The sequence below is a fragment of the Pseudochaenichthys georgianus genome, chromosome 8, assembly GCF_902827115.2.
Source record: "Pseudochaenichthys georgianus chromosome 8, fPseGeo1.2, whole genome shotgun sequence".
Taxonomy (NCBI): Eukaryota; Metazoa; Chordata; class Actinopteri; order Perciformes; family Channichthyidae; genus Pseudochaenichthys; species Pseudochaenichthys georgianus.
This window is the reverse complement of record NC_047510.2, coordinates 27,270,228-27,295,728: the sequence shown is the minus strand read 5'-3', so window position 1 is coordinate 27,295,728 and position 25,501 is coordinate 27,270,228. Positions and strand designations below refer to the sequence as shown.

Below are 25,501 nucleotides of genomic sequence, written 5' to 3'. Positions count from 1 at the left end.
ATCCACATTACTGATGATTAGTAATTGGTCATTGTGTCATTATTTTTTCAAAGTACCATAGTCAACCCAACAGTAGCGAAGGTCTTGGTAAAGAAAAATGGTGATTTCCCCCCCCCCCCCCCTCATATCGCCCAGTGACTTGTAAATGGACGGCATTTATATAGCCCTTTATCCAGTCTTTACGACTCCTCATCATTCACCAATTCACACCGCAGTCATACAAAGCAATTTGCTCAATGAAGCTAACAATCACACACATTCACACAAATCATAGCTTGTTAACAACCACACGAGCAGCTGTTTGAGTAAAAAAGCACTAACAATCCACTGTTCACTACCTGTTGAGCACTTAGCAGCAGACAGGCACAGTTAGCTGCTAGCTGGTGAACACAGTGTGTAGCATTTAGCAGCTAAAGAGCTAGATATCTCCCTCTCTAATTGATGCAGGTCAGAGCTAAAAGAAAGTGGATGTTGGACTGTAACAAACTTCTCCAAATAAATGATAATGTTGTTATGTAGCTGCTTAAGGTGTACGTTTGCCATATTGATTAAAAAGGTGATGGTATAATTAAAAACAAAGTCAAGTTTGGTTATAAAATATAGCTTCAGTATGCACACACACAAGCATTTCAGATGTTCTGACACCTGAACATGACAGATAGTAAAAGTTGTTCTTTTTTACTTACATCATCAACTACTTGTCTCTCCCAAACGGCGGAGTTCACATACTTTCCACAGCAATGAATTAAGTGAACTGAACTCGCATGCTGTTCATAGATCCTACAACAACACTGCACTCCTCTTTCCTTCTTCTCTACCCTGATTTTCTTTTCATCTCTATGTGCGGTTGTGTAATTCTGAGGGCATTAGGGCATCTTTATTAGCACTGCTTTATTCTAATGTCATTATAATGGCTCTCCCACTGGCATATGTAAAGGCATGATATAAATAGTTTGGAAGAAGAATGCAGACCCTTTACATACCCTGAAGCAGCTCAGCAATGTAAAAAAACTTCCAATACAAGTGCTGCATTCAAGATAAGTGAAAGTACATCATTATTATCATAAATATGTACTTTTCAAATCATTCTTTATATTATTAGCACTTAAGCAGTATTTTACTATGCAGTGGTTTCTAATCTCGGGGCCTCCAAATGGCTTAAATCTGAGGGGTTGTGAGATGATTAACAGGAAATAGGAAAATCATAATGCATTGTATCTGTAAAGCTTGTATAACATGTTGTTTTTAATACATTTTAAAACACGTAGGAGCCTAAAAAAGTACTTTCTACAAACGGAAAAGTCGGAAAAAGCAGAATTAAGGTGTCAAAACCTTTAATTTCTTGACATTTTTGGCATTTCCTTTATTTATTTATTTTGTGTATGTGTCCACAAACGTGCGCACACATACACAAAATAGCTCTCTGTAGTGGGCTCATCTGTGTCCCCTATCTCTCATTCAGAAAGTGTTGCCCCTGACCGTGCATGCTCTCTAATGCACATCTTATTTCCAGCTTGCCGGGCAGTCAACCCCTCTGCAGTTGTTATCCGCCTACCCCCTCTTACCCCACCCTGCCTATTCTTTACCACAGGGCCATCCCTGCCCACCTATTTGTGTCGTTCTCAGCCAATGAGGAGTGACTCCATGGTGAGCAAGCACCAATGAGGCAACTTTTTCTTCTGTATAAAACTTTTCCAGACAGTTTGCCGGGTTGCACTTTCTAACAGTCGAGGGCTCCGAGAGGAAAGCACCAACCCAGAGAGAGAGAGAGAGAGAGGGGGTAGAGAGAGAGCCAGTGTGAACGCAGGGGGGTTGCCAGTTTTTAATCCCAATCCCACACTTCAAGAAAGTGGTGGGTGAACTTTTGAGCTTTCCTTTGTTTTTAAACTTTTCAGTATCAGGGCCGCTCAGACTTGATGTGAATGTTTCTGTGTTTTCTATCCCTTTTCGTTCCTTGAAGCCTCTCCATTTCAGCGAGGATGGAGGACGCACACATGAAAGAGTCGCCGGACGTTCTGTCCCACTTTGGCGTCACTGAAGAAATCGGCCTTTCACCTGAACAGGCCAAGAGGAACCAGGAAAGATATGGCTTCAACGGTGAGGGAAAGAGAGAACGATGGATGGATGGAGCAATGGAGGGTTCATAGAAGGAGTATGAGTGAAATGATAGAGGAACCGAGGATGGAGGAACACATGTGGAAGCTTGGAAGTGAGAGTGGGAAAGGGTTAGAAGTATACTGTGAAATGGCTCAAGGAGACACTGGAGGGGAGAGGAAAGAGAAGTGGGATGACTGATAGATGATCTGGCACTGTGTGATGTTTTTGATAATGGTCTAATAACGGGAAACAAAGGGGAGGGGGTGATGTTTGTGCAGCAGGTGCATCAGAGTTTCAAGCTACCGGCTTTAGCTGTTATTGACAATCCTTGATGTGTTAGTGAATTAAAGCATGACACCTCGTTCTTGACTTTGGGAATAACTCAAGGTCAACTGCAACTGCGTGTTGAGCAGAAGCCTCTCTCAGCGGGATGGAGTTGGGGCAAACTCTCCATGAAATGCAACTGAACGCCCTTTAAAAGGCTTTAAAATGACCTTGATGTAGATGCTCCTTATTCTACATCCTGGCATTTGAAAAAAGTGACTTTAAACTCGGTCTAGCAACAGGTGTAATTCATAATTAACCATCTCTGTTACTGGAACTGGAACACCTGCAGTAAATGGAACAAAGCCATCGTTAGAGCTAATTAGTTACACCTGTGTCTTTATGTCAGCTGTTAAAAAGACTATTGGTAACACCAACAAAGACGCTGAAATGCATACTGAGGCTAGCTTTGATACTTTCACTGTCTCATCGTTGAATGTAATCATGCTCAACCGTTTGCAGTGACTCTGTGTTTGTTGTGAAGCATCTCAGCTGAACATTGATGTTGAGGAGCTGCAAACTAGAAAAACTAAATAATTGAGGTCACCGTAAAGGTCACTTAGTTAAGTCACTATTTTAGTGCCAACTGGCAGAGGCACAAGGAGGCCTGAACAAAGCAGCTGTTACTTTTGTTCATCACTTTGGAATAGTTTATTAAAATGTGGGAGTAGATTATAGTTTCTGTCATGTCAAGTTCAGTTTGTTTTAAATCCTAAAAGTGTTGGCGCTAATTCGCATTGGAGGCGCACACATTAAAAACAACGCTGCATTGAATGTGTCGTGCAGTTATGCTTTATTAATATCGTGTGTCTCTCTTCACCCACAGAGCTGCCAGCAGAGGAGGGTGAGTCCACTTGAATCCTCAAACACCTGCTTTTCCTTATTTTCACTTTGAGTCACATGATCACTTCCTGTGTTGACAAGTCGTTCATCCAACACCTGACCTTAGCTTCTTGGTCCCCTTGGAGATTGGAGTTATTGGGACACTCCTTGTATACTCAAACGCACACAACAACAAATATCACTAAATCCAAGACCGCTGAAACTGAGTTGAAGATCTTGAATGGTTTCTACAATTTCTACATTTAAATCCACAACACGTTTGTATTTGTCATGCCTGTCCGATAGTTTACTTTAACAGATCGCAGGCGTCTTTATTGACTTTGCCCAAAGATCAGTTGTGCATGGAAACTTGGGAATCATTTTGGAGTTAGAAGTTAGGTTACATAAACTGAAGCATAATTAATAATTCCTCACCAAATATGTATCCTTGGCTTATTAAGGTTTTATTGAGATTGCATGACATTTTTAACCATTTATCAGAAATAAACACCATGACCGCACACACTTATATGCTGCATGGGATTTGATGTTTATCCTTCCACAGGAAAGACGGTCTGGGAGTTGGTGGCGGAACAGTTCGAGGACCTCTTGGTCAGAATCTTACTGCTGGCCGCCGGCATCTCTTTTGTGAGTTTACTTTTCAAATGACATGATGAAGTGCATTTGTATTTACATGGTGCAGTGTGTACATGCAAGGATCCTGCAAAGGTTTCACTGCAGGGTCATTGTGTATTTTAGGACCATATGCTAAAAAGACAGAGTGGTTTGTCACACTTTGCTTTTCCTTATTTACGTTATATTTACTAACATTTGGTTCCTGATCAATCCGAGCATCAGTGTCAAAACAGTAGAAATAGAACAATCGTCTTTCATGGTTATCAACTCTTTGGCAAAATCTAGAAATGTTCTCAAAACTTTAAAGATTATATATTTGACATTTCCTCACAGTTTACACCTAAGAAAACAAAGCATTTTTAAGCTGACCAAAAAGAAGGTGGTACCAATTCCTGAAGCACTTACATGAACTTGCTCCTTCCCATTTGTAATAAGCTCCCCAATGCAACAGTTAAGTTCAGGTTTAAGTTACACAAAGGTTCATGTGCAGCTAAGTCTGAATGCAGGGACTAACGATCCAGAAAGAGCTGCTTGGGGGGCGACCAAGTCAAACACTAGCTGCTCAATGTCGGTGCAAACCAGGTCCTATCTTGCATCTAAACAGGAGTTGATGTTGATAAAGCACCTCTCAAAACAAAACTGTTTGATCAATTAAGTAAAGTAAGAAGAATAAAAGCAACGCCGTTACAGAAGTGCACGTTTAGTAACTTTAAGAAACCTGACAGTGATGTTAGAAGACTGAGCTCCGTCTGTCCCGACCGCTCACCTGTTCCTCTAGATGATTACACACTCACACTCACACCGGCAAACACAAGCCTGTCCATGGGCGAGTTATTACATTACATTTGGACCCATGTCTTCACTCCCATTTACACAAGGAATCCCCCTCCCCCCTTCTCCCCCCCTCCCCCCTCCTCCCCCTCGCCTGTTGCCCTCTCTGAAACTGTTTCGTGGAGGAGAGCAGTCTGGACGCATTGTCTTAATCCTCCATCTCTGCCCTCCGGCCTCCCTGCACAGCTGTCACTATGGCCTTAGAAGGCCTGCCTGGCTGTGTGTGTGTGTGTGTGTGTGTGTGTGTGTGTGTGTGTGTGTGTGTGTGTGTGTGTGTGTGTGTGGGTGTGTGTGTGTGTGTGTGTGTGTGTGTGTGTGTGTGTGTGTGTGTGTGTGTGTGTGTGTGTGTGTGTGTGTGTGTGTGTGTGTGTGTGTGTGTGTGTGTGTGTGTGTGTGTGTGTGTGTGTGTGTGTGTGTGTGTGTGTGTGTGTGTGTGTGTGTGTGTGTGTGTGTGTGTGTGTGTGTGGCCTAGCATTACTATACTTGTGGGGACCTAAATCTGCCGCCCTTATCGGGACATAATGGAGGTCCCCATGAGGGGAATCATTCATTTTAGGGTGAAGACTTGGTTAGGTTAAGGGTAAGGGTTAGGTTTAGGCATGTGTTGGTTATGGTTAAGGTTAGGATAAGTCTCCAGGAAATGCATGTAAGTCAATGTAATGTCCCCTGAAGTGATGTATACATGGTATGTGTGTGTGGGTGTGTGTGTTAGAGAGAGGAAGAGAAAGAGAGTGCGTGTGTGCATATGAGAGTGTGCGTGTGTGCATATATGCATAGCCGGAGCTTTATTTTAAGAAAGTCTCAAGCCAGGACGAGAAACTGTGTCCTTGGAAAAAGGTCAGGGATGGAAGGAACGAAGGATGGCCGGCAGCAGCAGAGAGCGAGAGACAGAGGAGGGGGAGGGGATTGAGTTGCACAATCGCATTGTTTGCTACAATGACAAAGGATAGATTCAGTGTCGTGTACGGTTTCTAAAAGAGAGAACACGAAATGCTGCAGATACATGGTCATCCTATTCATACCCAGGAATGTCCTGTAGCGCTGCCGAGTGCTGACCTCGCATTCTGGAGATCGATTGTGTCTTTGAAGAGAAGCACGGTGAAGACAGACCGGAGAGTGTGAGCAACAGACTATTTTTGGGAAAGGGCGAGAAAAGATGTGAGAGCAGGAGAAAGAAAAACAGGGTACATGATGATGATGAGGAGGAGGAGGAAAGAAAGTGAGATGCTGTGTGAGGAAGATGGGGCTGGTCTCTGGTCAGCTCTGTGCTCCGCTGGCCTGCAACACAAAGCCTTTCCGAAACCCCCCCCACTCACAGGAGCGCAACACATGTTCATCTATAGGTTGGGAAAAAGCCACATGTGAAGCATAGATCTAACACATAGGATGACATAAGAGACGACTTTGTCATTTGATCCAGTGATTGTTCGTAACTGTCAGAAATAGAGCTACTCAACTCAACTGTTTTATGTTCACCAGCAATACAAGATAATACTGTAACCCTGAGCAACGGGTGCACAACAAAGCATCAAAACTGTATTACTTTAACTCAAAAGGAATCAGTCAGTGTCACACTGACTCACCTCTTAAACCCGAACAGATCAAATCTTTAAAGATAACAATAAGGATAATTAAAAAAAACACTTCTCTGTAAATGAAAAGGTCCCAGAGCCTAACTTTATGTCAGCAGATGAAAGTCCAAAAGTGTCTTATTTACCTGTTTAATTGTTAATATATTAGAGAAAGCGGCGTATCCTCAACCTTTAAAGCTGTAACCAGAGAAAACCTTTTTCTTCTTCACAAATGACTTTGATAAACGATGAGTTGATCACGTTGTGGTGGTTGAGTGATGGTCTGAGCACTCAAAGAAGTTCACTGAAAAGCACCTATGGGTTCGATGTGACCTCAATGTTTGTAAAAAGTGAAATGATAAAGTAACATTGGAAATCAACAGCTGTCTGTCACCACACACAAAACACATAAACATCATTCAGTGGAAGTTATTTAATTTAAATTTGTATTCTGACATTCTTTCTCTCAGGTCCTGGCTTTGTTTGAGGATGGTGAGGAGACTATCACCGCCTTTGTCGAACCCCTCGTCATCCTCCTCATCCTCATTGCCAACGCTGTGGTTGGAGTGTGGCAGGTCAGGAAACACACACACACACACACACACACACACACACACACACACACACACACACACACACACACACACACACACACACACACACACATACACACACATGCACACAGAGGAACAATCACAAGGACACATGCCTGCCTCTGAATGTGTCTTTTGCACACACCTAAATAGCCTCTTATACTTAGTAACAGTCACACACAGTAAATCAGACGCGGTGGACGGCCTGTTCAGGTCGCGGCTCGTGTCCTTTACAGCGAGAGAGTCCAGAAAGAGAGGCATCACGTCAGCCGGAGGTGAAAAGGCGAAAGGTGGGGGAGGGTGGGGGGGGGCGGCGGACTGGGACCCTTGAAGGCTCAAACTGCAGTCTGCTTTGTTACAATCCACACTGTGCAATAAGTAAAAATACAGAGGGACGATCGGGTTACCACAGGCCTGGAGAGTGTGTGAGTGTGTGTGTGTGTGTGTGTGTGTGTGTGTGTGTGTGTGTGTGTGTGTGTGTGTGTGTGTGTGTGTGTGTGTGTGTGTGTGTGTGTGTGTGTGTGTGTGTGTGTGTGTGTGTGTGTGTGTGTGTGTGTGTGTGTGTGTGTGTGTGTGTGTGTGTGTGTGTGTGTGTGTGTGTGTGTGTGTGTGTGAGAGTGGTAGTGGGGTTCATTATAATCCTGCGGCGGTCATTTGGAAACTATGCACAAGGATTCTCACATGGGGGGTAAGGGGGGGGGGGGCGGCTGGCATAAGTTGGGCTTTACACTTTGAGGCGGCGGAGGGCAGCCTTGGAAGAAACCACAGACTGAACTGACCGTCAACCTGTTGTTCTGCAGACTGAGACTGACAGACACACACACACACACACGCACACACACACACACACATACTCCATGCTTATTGAAAAGCTGTTTGGCTTATGCGCTGTCAATCAAATCTGACCAAACCAAGACCTCACAGCGCTGATGATGGAGATTAGCAGTTAGTGTTCAATGTTCAAAATAAATGTTGTTCAAAAGTGAGTCATGAATATATGGAAAAACCACGCTTTCAATGGCAGATAAAATATGCAAATAAAAGCTGCAATGATCTTTTTTTTTTCTTCCATGTTGTGCAGACTGTAGCAGATGATATCACATGTTCCTGAAATAACAGAAAACCCTTAAATACAATCAAATAGAACAATATGTCTTCCTTGATACACTATAAAAGGCACATTGACACAGGCAGAGTTCGTACAGTGTTGGCATGATCGGGAGGTTGTAGTCCTGATATGACTTTAACAATGTATGTGTTTTGTTGTGTGTGTTGCAACAGGAGCGCAATGCAGAGAGTGCCATTGAAGCTCTGAAGGAGTACGAGCCTGAGATTGCGAAAGTGTACCGGTCGGACAGGAAGAGCGTGCAGAGGATCAAGGCCAGGGAGCTGGTTCCTGGTGACATCGTGGAGGTCTGCGGTAAGATTCACCAAAACGTTAGCTTCCGCATGGACTCAACGTCACTGTTGAACCACACCAGGATCAGTCCGATTATTTCACTGCAGCAGTGATCTGCTATGCTACTGTACACTATACACTTTGTGTATGACGGTGAACAGGAAATCCTGTAATTTAAGTGTAATAAAGTGTCTCAAAGCCAGCTACAAATACGCTGACTTGAGCCACGAAAGCGTGAAAGGTCAAACCTCATTTCCTGAAACTAACAAAATCGAATTTATGGGGTCCTTATTTTAGAGGAGAGGAGTAAGCATCTGCCCAATTCCTTCGCACAACATAACCTTAAGGTGCAAATTATTGTGTATGTTTTTAAAATACTAAGGTAGCAGGTAAAAGTATGACTTTGTCTTCAACGAAGCTATATGAATGTTGAAACTGCTCGTTCACTGTCTGGAGAAGAGTAATACAAGTCCTTAGTATTCAAAAACAACCAAAAAAGGTCTTCCTCAAATGTTGCAAGCATTGCTTTCACTTCTCTGTGAAAGTTAAATATTGATAAAGTGGATACTACAAACTAAAAATATACTGTAGAAATGTTCCCAACGCACTTTTAATGTGAAGCATGTATTAATGAAGCCTAAGCTATCTCTGATTCAGGACAACCTTGGATGGAGACAACATAAATACTGTTCGACTCCATGTTGAGAAGAACATTTTAAGCAGATGACTTGTGCTCGAGAAGCTCTTGTTTTTAAATCAGGTTTCACACAAAGAGGAAATCAAGCTTCGTGGCTTATCTGCTCTCATACTTCAAAAGAGAGTGTGTGTGTGTGTGTGTGTGTGTGTGTGTGTGTGTGTGTGTGTGTGTGTGTGTGTGTGTGTGTGTGTGTGTGTGTGTGTGTGTGTGTGTGTGTGTGTGTGTGTGTGTGTGTGTGTGTGTGTGTGTGTGTGTGTGTGTGTGTGTGTGTGTGAGTAGCTTCATGTCTCCGGATGTCCTTGAGAATGAAAATGGGCCCTTTTAAGGAAGTCACCGAAAAAAGGGGGTGGAGGGGAACTGAAAGAACGCGCTGCAGGAAGAAAAAGAACAAGCTTGAGTATAAATACACTTAATATCTGCGGCGTGCTCGCTCCTCTGTCTCTCCCTCTGTTTGCTGTACACCTGTTCCTTTCATTTATGATCTCCCCAAGGTCTCCCCCTCTGACTGTGGTATCAGTTTTCAACAACAACACTATCCATGCAGAGTGCTAAAACCAGTCAATCAACCCTTTAACCCCCCCCCCACACACACACACACACACGCGCACACACACACACACACACACACACACACACACACACACACACACACACACACACACACACACACACACACACACACACACACACACACACACACACACACACACACACACTGCTGTAATGCTGCATTCAATTGATATGAAACTGTTGTACTGTACCAAAGACAAAAGCAGCCAAACAGATCGTATAAAATGATTAATATCTAGATAAAATAATCTGTGTGTTTGTGTGGACTCTAGTTGGTGACAAAGTGCCAGCTGACATCAGGCTCATCTCCATCAAGTCTACCACCCTGCGTGTGGATCAGTCCATTCTCACTGGTAGGTGTTGCAGGACAGAAACACATGAAGTATTGTTTCATGTCTGCGTGATGTACTGACCACACTGCCCAACATGTGTGTGTCCTACAGGTGAGTCCGTCAGTGTGATCAAACACACCGATGCCGTCCCAGACCCCCGAGCCGTCAACCAGGACAAGAAGAACATGCTGTTCTCCGTGAGTCTTTTTAATCTGAGTCCTGCTTTCTTTAAAACCTTTATGTTGCATCAAACCATTTCCAGAAACCCTACAACTGTCAACTCTCTATAGCAGGGGTTCCCAACCTTTTTTCCCAAGAGCCCCCCCAAATGACTCCTGTTGGAAATTGCGCCCCCCCCCCCCCCCCACACACACACACACACACACGGGGGGGGGGGGGACGCAACAGCGGTAATTAAAGTTTAAAAGTCTAAAAATGCTACAACTGCCGTCACAAACTGGATGAATGTGAAGTATTTTGTTAAAGGAGGATGAAAGCGTAATTAAAGAGCACTATTGGAGTGACTTTGATGGTTATTGGACTCAGGATGAATTCATTTGGATTCCCGCTGTATGAAGAAATGAAAGGACGGCGCAAGTGGAAACAATTCACAAAGGGATTAAACTGTTTAAAACACATGCTCAAAGTAAGCCGGATTTTGCCAATGTGTTTATGTGGATTCAAAAGTCGTAAATAATCTACAAAATGGAGGAGACCGATCTGATTGGAGCAACTGTGACAAATAATCCAACTGAAACCGGCATAGACGATGACTATGCTTTAAAAATGCGCTTATTTTAGACTTAGAAAAGCCTGGTTTGGACACTTTACGGGCAGAAGAAACATTTATATTAAAGAAAGAATTATACATTTCTGTCTTTTTATGCCTTTAATACTAACTTGAATTTTTATTCAAATGAATTAGTCAATTATTTTTTATATTTTATTGTAATGTAGAGACAAGGCTTTTAGTGACAATCATGTATTGCCTTACAATTATATGTAAAGAAAAAGTCTAAATATGATATTTGGCCTCAAATCATCTGAGGCCTGGCGCCCCCCCTGCGATCTTTGGCGCCCCCCAGGTTGGGAACCACCGGTCTATAGCATATACAACTTTTTCCATTTCCTTGTCATAGCTTTAGACACACTACAGTTAAAACACTTTACATACCAAATAAAGTTTGTGCCATCATTTTTTACATCTCAAAACCCATTAGTTATCAGTCCAAATCACCTACCGAGGCACCGGTCAATATTATTATTTTTCGGTGTAGCCAGAGGATAATTAGGGCAAGACTACCTTTTCTGTGTGCTGGTCATTGGTTAGAGTCCAATTAGCAACCTGAATGGAGTTGAGAGAGGACGTCTACAACTTGATAGTTAAAGAAGAATATTTATATGTATTTAGTTTTAGATCATTAAGGAAAAAAGTGGTCATTTAATACCTGAATAACTTCAAAAAATGGCATTCTGTCCAATGTGATCTGATCTACCTTCCTCGCTTAAAAACACAGACTTTTTACCTGCATTCAAGAAAGCCTGCTCAAACATGATTGGTAGATATTTCCCTGACTGCAAATAGGTTTGAATGTCTTAAACAATCATCATGAATTTGGTTTCGCACATCATGACAATTTCCCCAATTTGACACATTGCACTTAAAACCACAAATGCCAAAAGAAAAACACCAACATTTATCGAATTTTTCCTCCGAGGAACATTCATTTCTGTTTAAAAACGAATTATGGTGAGCTTTGTTAACCAACTTTGTAATGTTTTTCTGTTCAGGGCACCAACATCGCTTCAGGCAGAGCGACTGGTGTTGCTATCGCCACCGCTGTCTCCACTGAGATCGGTAAGATTCGTGACCAGATGGCCGCCACCGAGCAGGAGAAGACCCCCCTGCAGCAGAAACTGGACGAGTTCGGAGAGCAGTTGTCCAAGGTGGGTGAGACAGGAAGACACATCTGAAACTGTATCAACAAAGTTTTTATCTCTTTTGATTCATTCTGTGAAATAAGATATAACAAAATATAGGACATTTGTAGATAAAAACAAAGCCACCACCAATGTCTTACACACCCTCTGCCTCTCTGCAGGTCATCTCGCTCATCTGTGTGGCCGTGTGGATGATCAACATCGGACATTTCAACGACCCCGTCCACGGAGGCTCCTGGATCCGCGGCGCTGTTTACTATTTCAAGATCGCTGTGGCTCTGGCTGTGGCTGCCATCCCTGAAGGTAAACTCCTGGCATTAAGTTTTCTAAGAATATTTATCTTGTGTAGCTCATCTAATATGCGGCACAATTAAAAATGTAATTAGTGCGACTTGCTGATTACTTCTCATCAAAGTCTGCTTGGGACCTAGGTTTTCACTGTCTATGTTTTAATCGTTTATTAAAGCCTAATGTGGCGACAGATATCGAAATGAATGATCTTTAGATGTGGAGTTTAACAGAAGTGAGTTTACCAAACCTCGGCTTGAGACTACATTAGCTGAGACTAGCAAAAAACACTTATTTAAAAAAATGTCATGTACAAACAAAATGGCTTTCAGATTTTTCAATGAAAAATATCAAATAGGAAGAGGTGCCTGCAATTTTTCTTCATTATATAAGGGGCATAACACTTTAGAATCTGACTCATATATCGGCAGTCAAATGGCATTGTGGGTAATGTAGGTGCCAGGTTTCAACAAAGTAGAAGAATAAATATGAAGTTATCTGTGGTTCTGCTGCATTGATTTAGATATTTTCGTCATAAGAACACATTGCAGTCAGTATTCATGGCCTTTTTTCAAGTTGATTTCTTTAAGGTATAAAATGTCCCGAAGAGTAGAAATAAGTACATCCATCTTCATTCTTTGTTGATGGTTTTGGTGGCAGGTGAAGGAGAACAAAGACATTTGTATCTTTATTATTTGACTCCAAACCTTCCACAGTGTTGTGCTGGAAGATGCGTTGCTATGTGTCCTGGTCTGGCCTGGGATCTCTGCCAAGTCAGCCTTTTCTAATAAACTCATAGGCCAGCCTATCTGTCTCCTCTTGACTTGGAGAAGCAGCTGTTTGTAAGACAGGAAGCCAAATAATCTTTTATTCCTTGAACTAATTGTTGGTCCCCGCCCAACTCCAACAATAGATGACAGTTGGAAAGACGTCTGGTCCTTAAATCAAGAGCTTGCATAGTTACTCATCTCAGTCATACCATCTTAACGGCTGTACCCTCAGTTATGATGAAGAGCTTAAGTAACATCAAACTCCTCCTTTGCCAATGATTAATTATTCCTGGACAACAACAGTCTGAGATTCAGAGGTGTTCACATTCCTCCATGTCACACTGCAGTCAGCTGCTCACGGTGCCAACGCTCATCACAGTCCGATGATGCCACAAGGACAACATCATCTGAAAGCAGATGCCCCCCATAACGCCCCTCAACTGGACACGCTCCAGACCTTTGTCAGAGTTGATTTTGGCCTTGAACAGATCTGACACGTGCTGCAGCCCCCCCCCCCCACAGGAATACCTTAGGTTGGGTGTCCTCCAGCTGATGTGTGAAGAGCTGTGAAGGGAACACCTGTGTCACCCGGCCTGTGGCAGGAGGGTTACAGTCCTGGTTGTTTTGACCAGACATGTGAGAACATTCTGTCTTGTCACCATGTTGTTTGGCTGAGATAGATGTGTGACCCCCGTGAAGACCACTTCTAAATCAATACATATCCTTCAATGTCTACGTTAAAATCGGGGAGAAAACTGAGAAAAGTTTTAATGATTAATAAAGAGGCTCGATTGTGCCTTTTGGGCTTTTCCCTTTCCTGTAAAGTGTTATATCATTTTTGCTGCATGTTAATGGTCTGCAAAGTCTAGAATCCCCGTTTTATCTTCCGTCACATGGTGACATCACTATGTAACACTTGCCCCTCTATTGACTAGCGCTCCAACACATGTATGGGATAGGCTAAGGGGCGGGACTAGCACAAATCACAAATATGAAAATGAGTACAATAGGGCCCCTTTAAAGTAATCTGGTAGAGCAGTCTCCCCGTTTACTAAGGCTGAGTATTCAAATCCTACCTGCTGCCCATTGCTGGATGTCTTCTACTCTCTCTTCCTCCTTTTCTGTCTATTTGGGGTTATTCCATCCAATAAAGACAAAATGCAAGAAAAACCCAAAATCCAAACAAATGTAATGTTACACATGTTGGTTAGTAATTGATAAACAACTGATAATTCCGGGGTTGTAAGTATTCTTTAAGTAGGTCCTCTAAAATGTCCATCAATGATGTTTGTTCCACTCTAATCACTTTCTCCGTCCATCCCAGGTCTGCCTGCCGTCATCACCACCTGTCTGGCTCTGGGAACCCGTCGTATGGCCAAGAAGAACGCCATCGTGAGAAGCCTGCCCTCTGTGGAGACCCTGGGCTGCACCTCGGTCATCTGCTCCGACAAGACCGGGACCCTCACCACCAACCAGATGTGTGTGACCAAGGTAGGTTCAAACACATGCAGATATACTTTAAAGGGGACCTATTATGCAAAATCCACTTTTTCATGTCTTTTATACATAAACATGTCCCCACTTTCTGTCCTGATCCATTTATATAAAAACCTGTCTGAAAATGAGCAGATCAGATTTTGGCCGCTTTATGATGTCATAGCGATGTTTTGGCTTGTGTAACCATTAGCCAATCACCAATCAAGGTAACCCCCCCCCCACCTTATCACCTGAATCTTCTCCTAGAGCACCATAGAGAACCGCAGTGACGCGTCCTAAGACCCGGATGTAAACTCCTTCCGGTTCCTTCGTCAAAAACGCAATGCAATTTCTCCATAGGATTTTGGAAAATAGCTCGAAATAAGGTCTGTGGTTGAAACACATTTAAGAGACGGATCACGTTTTGTTCAGCCGGATAATATCCACATGTCTATCCTACTTTTATCATTTTCGAAGTATAAATCTAGTCGCAAGAAGCAAAATGCTAACGTGATGCTATAGGAACTACAGCAGGGTCGCTGCTTCAACGTCACGCCAACTTAAGATCCATATTCAAACATACAGATTGTTGAAGTGTTTGTTTGAACACTTTGCAGGAGGCAGGGACTTGCTTTCAAGCAGAACAGGGCACACACACTTAGCGGGAGTGTTTAGGTGTTCGGTGTAATGACGTAAAACGGCCTGGACAACTTCTGTAGTCCTATTCAGCCACTCGGTAACAACCATCGTTTTTCAGACACGTAAACTCTTCAGAAATCACCAGCGGGGTCACTGCTGATGTGTTTAATGTCGTAGAACAAAACGTGATCTGTCTCTTCAATTTGTGTCAACCACAGACCTTATTTGGAGCTATTTTCCAAAACCCTATGGAGAAATTGCTTTTTATCGAAGGAACCGGACGTGGTAAAAATGCTAACTTACTTCCGGGTTTTAGGACGCGTCACTGCGGTTCTCTATTGTGTTCGTTGTAACCAAATGTCTCTCAGAGGGGCGTGGGGAGGGACTCCTTATTTTCATCTAAAGTCACAGACAGAGAATCAGCTCTTTGGAAACAGGGCTGAAACAGAGGGGATATGTTGATGAAAACAGTATAATCGGGGACCTTTAAATCAGTCCAGAAGGGTGAGAAAGAGTGCAGATCTAATGTGTTTTTCGTCCTGCAGATGTTCATCATTGATAAAGTCGACGGTGATAATGTTTCCCTGGGTCAGTTTGAGATCTCCGGCTCAAAGTACACGCCTGAAGGAGAAGTGTAAGTGTCACGAGAGTTTAAAATGTAATGGTTTAAGACCATGCACGCACACAAACATCCTGTTTCTGACTGAATGTTTTTATTTTCTTACAGGACAAAGAACGGCAGCTCTCTGAAGTGCGGCCAGCATGATGGTCTGGTTGAGATGGCGACTATCTGCGCTCTGTGCAACGACTCCTCTCTGGACTACAACGAGGTCTGCAGAGAGCTACAGTCTGTGTTCATGATGTGAAATGTGACGCACTACCAACCTTTCTTGTTTCTCTGTGATACAGGCCAAGGGTATCTATGAGAAGGTGGGTGAGGCCACTGAGACAGCGCTGTCCTGTCTGGTGGAGAAGATGAACGTGTTCGACACTGAGGTGCGCGGCCTGTCCAAGGTGGAGAGGGCCAACGCCTGCTGCTCTGTAAGTCTACAAGATATCACACAGTGTGGAGCATGTCATACGTGTACATTAACGGATTCGTTTGAAGTGATAAACACAAGGAAAAGGATCTAAAGTATACAACCAATCATATTCTAATGTCCACTCCCCTTAACCCTTGTGTTGTGTTCAAAAGCTGTTACCGTTCATGGTGTTCGCGGGTCAATTTCATTGGTTTATGATGTTTTAACTACATCATAACTAACTTATAATGCATTCATAACCGTACAGTCCTGTTGTAATTTAATGTTATGGCCCAAAACACATTACACCACATGTTGCACACGTGCATGTGTGTGTTCAGGTTCAAGTGTTAGTGTACATATTCTTTGAGAAAGGTGGAGTTCCCGTGGGGGGAGGGGGCAGAGGGAGGGGAGACCAGGTGCATGTTGCGAAAAAAGTGATTGTTACAGTTGATGAAGGGGGAGGGGTGTGTCTAAGTCAAAGATGGCTCCTCCGCTCCCTCCACTGGCTTCCGGTAACTGCTAGAATCCACTTCAAGACACTGGTACTTGCGTACCATGCTGCGAATGGATCTGGCCCTTCCTACATCCAGGACATGGTTAAACCGTACACCCCAGCACGTGCACTCCGCTCTGCATCAGCCAAACGACTCGCTGCACCCTCGCTGCGAGGGGGACCCAAGTTCCCATCAGCAAAAACACGTGGGTTTGCTATCCTGGCTCCAAAATGGTGGAATGAGCTCCCCATTGAAATCAGGACAGCAGATAGCTTACACACCTTCCGGCGCAGACTGAAAACTCATCTCTTTCGACTCCACTTCGAGTGATAGAATGACTAACAAAGAACTGCTAACAGAGCACTTATATACTAATAAAGGACTGGCTTATCTAAAGCCAGTTGAGCAGCACTTGAAACGATTGGCTCTTTGAAACCTGATGTTCTTATATGATTCTGTTTTCCTCAAGGTTGTGTCTTCCTGGTCGAATGTACTTATTGTAAGTCGCTTTGGATAAAAGCATCAGCTAAATGCAATGCAATGTAATGTAAAGATGAATCTTGATTGGGCCAAATTTGACCCTGAGTCACCCAAAACATTTCTGCTGGGTCTCCCCAGACCCGAACACCAAATTATACACTTTTTCTTTAGAGACCTTCAGACGTGGCAACAATTGTCAAAATCAGTTTTGTAGTGTTTCTATAGCTGTTGGGATATCATGAAGCCTTGTTCCGATAAAAAAAACTAGAGCGTAGTTAATATATCATTTTAACTTGAAACGGGTCACGGGAGACCCGAACACAACATAGGGTTAAGTAGTCAAACTAAAAACTGTTATTGCAGGTTTCAGAGGAACTATATCCATAACACGCAGTGTTCTAATAGATATCCTTTACCGGTTGATTTTCTTTGCTTTCTGTAACTTTTTGTGATTTTGTAACAGGTGATCAAGCAGCTGATGAAGAAGGAGTTCACGCTGGAGTTCTCCAGAGACAGAAAGTCCATGTCAGTTTACTGCTCTCCTGCCAAGTCTGGCAAAGCTCCTGTTGGAAACAAGATGTTCATCAAAGTGAGTGTGTGACGTAAATGTGAATCTCATGAAGGCGCATGATAAAAAAGTCAAGGCATCTCCAAAGATATTACAATTCCTCCTCAGGTAATGTCTGAAGCAAATGTCAGGGTAATCTATTTAATAGTTTTTGATATATTTCACTCACAACTACGACGGTGAACTTCATGGTGGCAGGAGAAGACTTACATCATTAGGATGCCTCTTCGAAGCAAAATGTTGTTGCAGTCCATCCAAAAGTCGAAGGACTGACCCACCGAGGCTGACATCCCGAAAAACATGCCACTAGCAAAGGAAAATATTTGAGGAACTTCAAACAGAATGAATAACAAACAGTTCCACATAAAGCTGTTTAAGTAGAAAGAAGCTGTCAAGAAATAGTCTAAATGAGGTTGAAATCAATCAAATGGTATATAACATATGCTATATATTGATAACGATTATATTACCTTCATCCCCAGGGAGCTCCAGAAGGAGTCATCGACCGCTGTGCGTACGTCCGTGTGGGAACCACCCGGCTTCCTCTGACCGGCGCCGTCAAAGACCACCTCCTGTCCGTCATCAAGGAGTGGGGCACGGGGCGCGACACCCTCCGCTGCCTGGCCCTCGCCACCTGCGACAGCCCTCTGAGGAGGGACGAGATGAACCTGGAGGACGCCACCAAGTTTATAGACTATGAGGTAGGAGACAGAAAAGACATCACAGATGTATCTGTACAAACACATCTCATTGCGATGTTGCCGTGGTTTATGTACTTGATCGCAAGAAGTTTCAAAAGACCGTAAACAATGTGCTCTCCTTTTCTCCAGACTGACCTGACCTTTGTGGGCTGTGTTGGCATGCTGGACCCCCCCCGTAAGGAGGTCATCGGCGCCATCGAGCTCTGCCGGGCTGCTGGCATCCGGGTCATCATGATCACCGGTCAGTATACAAGTCGCACATAAGGACGTGTGGCTTTTGCGTCCACTGAACTTTTGTAAAGCGACCACAAATGTGTTTCTCTCTGCCATTGTTCTGCCTATTGTGTTCAACATGTACTTTGTAACATGATACAAGTCAGGCGCAAAGAAAGGGGCAATTTCCACTCAAATAAAATGTGTGCAAAATCTTTGGTGAATCAGACATTGACACGGGCAGATAGGGGTTCCAATGATGCTCAATCCATATTTTAACCTCATCTTGTAAAACAACAAGCAAAGTCTCGACAGAAACAATGAAGTCTTCCTTTCTGTCCTCCCAGGCGACAACAAAGGCACAGCTGTGGCCATCTGCCGCCGTATTGGCATCTTCACTGAAGACGAGGATGTCACTTTCAAGGCCTTCACCGGCCGTGAGTTTGATGATCTCGCTCCATACGATCAGAAGATCGCCGTCAAAAAGGCTTGCTGCTTCGCCAGAGTGGAACCGGCCCACAAGTCCAAGATCGTTGAGATCCTGCAGAGCTTCGATGAGATCACAGCCATGGTGAGGAGAGGAGAAGAGTGTCCATTTGGTTGGGTTTGTACTGGAAATGAAATGATGCCAAACACATATCTTCCTCTGTCCTCTACCAAGACGGGTGACGGAGTGAACGATGCCCCCGCCTTGAAGAAAGCGGAGATTGGCATCGCCATGGGCTCTGGCACTGCCGTTGCCAAGTCTGCCTCTGAGATGGTCCTGGCTGACGACAACTTTTCCTCCATTGTGTCTGCTGTGGAGGAGGGCAGAGCCATCTACAACAACATGAAGCAGTTCATCCGCTACCTGATCTCCTCCAACGTGGGCGAGGTCGTCTGGTGAGTGCACCCTGACCAATAAAGACACACAAATGTCAGAATGTCAAACACTTTGAGAAAGGGGAATTTGCATGAGGGCTGCGTAACACACCAGTTGTTTTATTGTATTATCTGAAAGCGTCCCCACCGCTTTTCAAAACAAACCGAATACCATTATCGAGGCATATTGTTGTTTGACCAATCAACACTCTCCAACCCATTTAGGCATCAAGCCCGTGTCAGGGAGTCTCGACACATCTCGTGGAATAAGTGGCAATTTAGCTAATTAGTATCCCACCAATAGGAATGCTTCATTTGGGACATTGTTTTGTGGCGTTGAAAGTTAGCAGAGATATAAACGGCATTACAAAGGCTCGATGCCACGAACACGTCTGATGTAGTTGTTTGCAGTGGAATGATAAGACAAGAAAGCAGTTCTAATTCGAAGAGAGTGCCTTTGAGTTCCGTTGGTGATAAAATGATGTGCCCCCCCCCCCCCCCTCAGTATCTTCCTGACGGCGGCGCTGGGTCTCCCCGAGGCTCTGATCCCAGTCCAGCTGCTGTGGGTGAACCTGGTGACTGACGGTCTGCCCGCCACTGCCCTGGGCTTCAACCCCCCCGACCTGGACATCATGGGCAAAAGACCCCGCTCCCCCAAAGAGCCCCTCATCTCCGGCTGGCTGTTCTTCAGATATATGGCCATCGGAGGTACAACACATTATCTCTCATTATCATTATCAACACATCTCTCTCTCTCTAACCGTGAAGCGTTTCATTTGGTTTGAGTTGTACTGCAGATAAGCCCCTCGTCCCTCTGGTGGTTCGGCAATTTCCTTTTTATTCGGTCTTAAATGGCCTCGAGCGATTGTTGATAAGAGTTGTTTTAATCTAAATGATGTTGTTGCCATGGTAACACATCCGCCTCCTGGGCACCATGCACCAGATTAATATGGATTTCTTTCACAACGTCATCAAAAAAGCTCACTAGCAGCGATAATATGATCCTGACCCACAAGTTGACTCAACATGTTGGATCTGAGTTCCTGTAGACGTTCTGTCTGAAGATGAAAGCCTGCAGACTTCTTTCTGAAACACTTCTCTCTCCCCCAGGTTACGTTGGAGCAGCAACAGTGGCTGCCGCTGCCTGGTGGTTCCTGTACTGCGACGAAGGCCCCGGAGTGAGCTTCTACCAGCTGGTGAGAGGAAGACATATTCGGCTCATTTCAAGTTCATAGTAGCATGCTGTGCCTCTGCGTGCGATGTCTCCACGCTTTAATGATCAAAAAGCCCTTTATTGTTCTCATACTGCCTGAGCTGCAGCTCCTCTTTTCACCCTCTGTCTGAAACCAGAGCCCAGTCTGCTCTGATTGGTTAGCTGGCAGGCTCTGTTGTGATTGGTCAACCGCTTAGAGATCTCCTGCCCCTTAGCCTATCGGGGGCGTTTCAGGAGTGTGTGGGAGAGGAACTCACCCTGGAGGGAACTTTGGGATGTTAGCCTTAGCACACCGTTTACATAAATAATGTTATTATGTTTGTTCCTTTCAGGACTCGGATGGTCTGTGTTTTGTTTTGATGTCGACCTTAAAGATGTCTGCCTCATGTGGTTATTGTATTCATGTTTCTGTGGTCTTCATTTGAACTTTTGTTCTTACTTTTGAAGCACTTTGTGAATTTGATTTATGTGAAAGGTGCTATAATAAATAAACGTATTATTATTATTATTATTATTATTACATGTACAAATACCAGGCGTCTGTGTGGACTCCCTCCAGCTGCTTTAGCTGAAACCTTTCCTGTAAAAACCCTCCACCAACAACCTTCATGAAAGGCTTTCAGCGTCTTCGAGGCCATGCAGGGTTTAAGTCATATTGTATTCCTCCCTCCTCTGTGTCAGTCCCACTTCATGCAGTGCAGCGATGACAACGAGGACTTTGAGGGGATCCACTGCCATGTGTTTGAGGCCGCCCCCCCCATGACCATGGCTCTGTCCGTGCTGGTGACCATCGAGATGTGCAACGCTCTCAACAGGTCAGACTGCACTGTGAACACATCCTGCCACACTGTTAGTGAGCAATACTTCAACTCAACTCCTGAACATAATGTGCACATTTAAAGTACTTTAACTTTATTATTATATTTTTACATGCCTTTATTGAAATTTACTTACAATAAGTGCAATAAACCATAAAGATACAAACTCATAAAAACAAGAAAAGTGCTGAGATACTCACTTCAAATAAGCCCAACCATTGTAAGTGCTGCTGCATTAGTTTCAATAGTGTGTTGTATTTATTGGCACTCTTTCCTTCCGTCCACTACAGTTCAGTAACAGAATGAGGGATTTACTTTTGATATTTTACATACAAATAGCTGATAATACTCTTGTACTTTAAATAAAATTCGGGATTTAAAAGCCAAACTTTCCCTTTGAAATTGTTGATACTTCTCCCACCCCTGATCAATATATGTAACAATATAAGTTAAAATTAGCTCCCCATTTTTTGTAAAAGGTACTTTTAAAGCATTCGTCATATCTATAAAACAGAGGATCATTGATAGGAGGTGTGTGGCGCAGTGGGTTGTGCATATGTGTTGGTATCAGGGGGTCACAGGTTCAAACCCCACTGCAGTCAGCATGTCGTTGTGTCCCTGGGCGAGACACTTCACCCCGAATTGCTTGTGTGGGGATTGCCCACAGTATTGAGTATGTAAGTCGCTTTGGATAAAAGCGTCTAACAAGTGACATGTACTAGTATACATTTTGAAACTATGTCTATGGTAGGAACACAACATGTTAAGGACCTCCTGTTTCAATATTTACCATATTGATGTGTTTTTACATCCTTTTGCACACATTTATTTTACTTTTTCATAAGTCCTTCCACATGTCCAGCCTGTATTAAATCCCCCTCCTCTCTCCTCCCCCCAGCCTGTCAGAGAACCAGTCTCTGGTGCGCATGCCTCCCTGGAGCAACCTGTGGCTGGTGGGCGCCATGACGCTCTCCATGTCCCTCCACTTCATGATCATCTACGTCGACCCCCTGCCCGTGAGTGCCCACCTCCCACACACACACACACACACACACACACACACACACACACACACACACACACACACACACACACACACACACACACACACACACACACACACACATTAGCACGGTATCATTACAGTTATAAGCACTCTTAAATATTCAAAATGCTATAAAAGTGTCATCATAATGCATTTGATGGGATTTTATATTGTGTTAAAGGTCGAGCATCATAATTATTTATTAGTTTATACCGCAGATTATCTGATTATAATGCAATGTAAAAAGAAATATGAAAACTATAGGAATTATAATAGACTTTGATCCTTGCAAAAATAAATGAGTGATAAACTTTGAAGTAATTTGACACTTTTAGGTCTTCATTAAAAGCTTTATAACGTGTTGAGATTATAGGTAATAAAGTAATAACATGAATATTCACTTATGTTCTAACTATCCAGTGCTCTAAGCAGAACATGGCTTATTGTCAAATACATTACAGATGTGTGGCGTGTTACCATTTCTTCTCTTCTTTGCATCTATTGAAACGTGTGTTCACGGCCATATGAGCATCCATGTTACTAGTATGTGTGTAGTGAACACACAGCTTGTTTCTAACCGGACGTCGTGCGTGTAGTTTCGCAGCTTCAACTCTTTCCCCTCTCTGGTCCACAGATGATCTTCAAGCTCACTCACTTGAACGTGGAGCAGTGGCTGATGGTCCTGAAGCTCTCCTTCCCCGTCATCCTCATCGACGAGGTGCTCAAGTTTGTGGCTCGCACATATCTGGAGGGTAAGCTCAACATGTGACCTGTTCCCTGTATGTGTATGGTGTGTTTTATATAGAAACAGTATGGGGGGGGGGGGGGGGGTGTAACACATTTCTGGAACAAATATCAGTCTGTGTTATGAACAAGAAAACATGTGGTTAGACTTAGGGGGGAGTTTGAATACCATTTTCCTTTTTTTCTTAATTTAGTTTTTATTTCATTATACATACATGTTCACATTCTGGTGGTCAACAGCTTTTCCATTTTCATTTAGCTGTATCTACATAGCCAACATAACACAAAGGGAAACAGTACAAAAAGAGATCAATACAAATAATAATAAAATAGACATGAAAAGATAAATGCATACAAATAATAATAAAATAAAACAGCACATCATCCGTGTGTGTGTGTGTGTGTGTGTGTGTGTGTGTGTGTGTGTGTGTGTGTGTGTGTGTGTGTGTGTGTGTGTGTGTGTGTGTGTGTGTGTGTGTGTGTGTGTGTGTGTGTGTGTGTGTGTGTGTGTGTGTGGTCTAGCATTACTATACTTGTGGGGACCTAGATCTGTTTACATAGTCACGTGTGGGGACTGGCTTCCCTTATGGGGACAAAATGGAAGTCCCCATGAGGGGTCATTAATTTTAGGGTGAAGACTTGGTTAGGGTAAGGGTTAGGGTTAGGCATGTGTTGGTTATGGTTAAGGTTAGGATAAGTCTCCAGGAAATGGATGTAAGTCAATGTAATGTCCCCTGAAGTGATGTATACATGGTGTGTGTGTGTGTGTGTGTGTGTGTGTGTGTGTGTGTGTGTGTGTGTGTGTGTGTGTGTGTGTGTGTGTGTGTGTGTGTGTGTGTGTGTGTGTGTGTTGAATACACATTTTGAAATGGATTTAGACATAACTAATGCTGATCACATTATTATTTAAGCAGCCTAAACACTTAGCTAAAATGTTATTACAAGATGTACATTTTAAGAACACACAACTTCATCTTACTTTAACATTTCAACCTACAAAGCTGTGCCCCGATGTCTAATTGTAATCTATTTGTACTTATGTATTTGAACTGTTATTCTATCCTCTCTGCTTAAATGTAATCGCTGATGATATGTCTCTAACTTTTCTCTCCTTCATTCCTTTTTCTGACGATCCAGTCTCCCCTTTATCACTAGCAGGTATTCCCCTGACCCATGATTCAGACTGAAGCATGTTGTGTTTCTCTGTCTTGCTAATGTCTCTGGGCTAATGCACGTGGGTCCTCCCGTTTGGCTGGAGGTGCATCGGTAAAAACTGGTCTGAGCATCAAACAGAGTATTTGCATCGTGGAAGTTTGGAAATGTCGTTTAGGTTATAGCTGACAGATGCTTTAGAAGATAGTCTGGAAGTAGGAATAACATTAGCACATGTTGACTAATGACTATGCATTAAAGTGATCAGACTAATAATGTGCCTTTTGATAACAAAGGACTATTCCTCACACTGACCTTGTATGCTTAGGTGTGGTTATAAACAAGGTTACATGGAATAATGTTTGCCTGCTTTTGTGACATGACTGATAAATAATGCTTATTTTCTGGTGACCTTACTTGACTCTTGCACAAGGTGGGGTAGTTTTCCACCTAGTTAATGTAGAGTTATGTTTAGATTTTTTATATTTATTTACTTTAAATTGAACTGTATTTAACGTCATTCTCCTACTATATGACACTGGTGATATGTAAACATGAGCCTCTTTGAGCAGGAAGTTACTGGTTTCGGCCAAGAAATTGTTCCTGCACATTTTTCATTTTTAGAATTTAAACATTGTTGAAAATAGTTTTCTAAAAGGCAGATGTTGTTAAGGCTAGCTGTTTGGTTCTGCTAAGTGATGCTAGCCAGATGCTGAAGGCAGTGTCCATACTCTCATCTAGCTTACTGTAACAATTCAACACCGTCACACTCCCTTTAGCTCACAACTAACCGTCTTGTTTCCTCTGCAGGGAAAATCTAGAGTCAGAGCGACAGGCGGAGAGTCAGGACGGAGAGGCAGAGCGCTCTCACCGAGGAGAGCCCACTGCCACCTGACCTGATCAAAACATCTCGTGGCATGAAAACTAAATTAAAACACAAAGCCATCTGAAAATACACCAAAAGAAAGCTGCAAAATATTTTTTCTGTGTATGTACTGAAGTTAATATATAGATGAGAGTTAAAAAACTATTCTGTGTTGATTCTATTCTTAAAGAATAAAGATATGTATTAAAGAAAAGTGTGACTCTGTATCAGTGCTGTGTTTTCTGTTGGTAAATAACAAATTTACCTGAGTCTTAAAGAAATGAGAGAAAGAGGGGAGGGGCCTGTAGCACTGGGCGAGGCTCCATATAGGCTTCT

The 25,501-nt window shown here is 43.2% G+C and overlaps 1 protein-coding gene across 1 annotated transcript; it reads left to right on the top strand.

Annotated features, from left to right (window-relative positions):
- Nucleotides 1-1,706: 1,706 nt before the first annotated feature.
- Nucleotides 1,707-25,390, top strand: atp2a1 (ATPase sarcoplasmic/endoplasmic reticulum Ca2+ transporting 1). Its single transcript, XM_034089356.2, has 26 exons — nucleotides 1,707-1,852; nucleotides 1,961-2,097; nucleotides 3,248-3,265; nucleotides 3,809-3,891; nucleotides 6,752-6,856; nucleotides 8,156-8,294; nucleotides 9,813-9,893; nucleotides 9,984-10,069; nucleotides 11,664-11,819; nucleotides 11,975-12,116; nucleotides 14,196-14,362; nucleotides 15,532-15,620; nucleotides 15,714-15,816; nucleotides 15,896-16,027; nucleotides 17,449-17,574; nucleotides 18,036-18,254; nucleotides 18,384-18,495; nucleotides 18,815-19,038; nucleotides 19,129-19,349; nucleotides 19,834-20,036; nucleotides 20,439-20,524; nucleotides 21,223-21,356; nucleotides 22,258-22,375; nucleotides 23,039-23,156; nucleotides 24,286-24,306; nucleotides 25,111-25,390. The coding sequence occupies exons 2-26, from the start codon at nucleotides 1,980-1,982 to the stop codon at nucleotides 25,119-25,121; spliced, it is 3,012 nt and encodes a 1,003-aa protein (XP_033945247.1). The 5' UTR covers nucleotides 1,707-1,852; nucleotides 1,961-1,979; the 3' UTR covers nucleotides 25,122-25,390.
- Nucleotides 25,391-25,501: the final 111 nt, after the last annotated feature.

Bases quoted from the DNA above. Each gene is read 5' to 3' on its own strand.
- atp2a1 (XM_034089356.2), top strand. From the start codon at position 1,980: ATGGAGGACGCACACATGAAAGAGTCGCCGGACGTTCTGTCCCACTTT. The intron at 10,070-11,663 runs GTGAGTCTTTTT...TTTTCTGTTCAG, and splicing joins AGAAGAACATGCTGTTCTCC to GGCACCAACATCGCTTCAGG. The intron at 16,028-17,448 runs GTAAGTCTACAA...ATTTTGTAACAG, and splicing joins GGGCCAACGCCTGCTGCTCT to GTGATCAAGCAGCTGATGAA.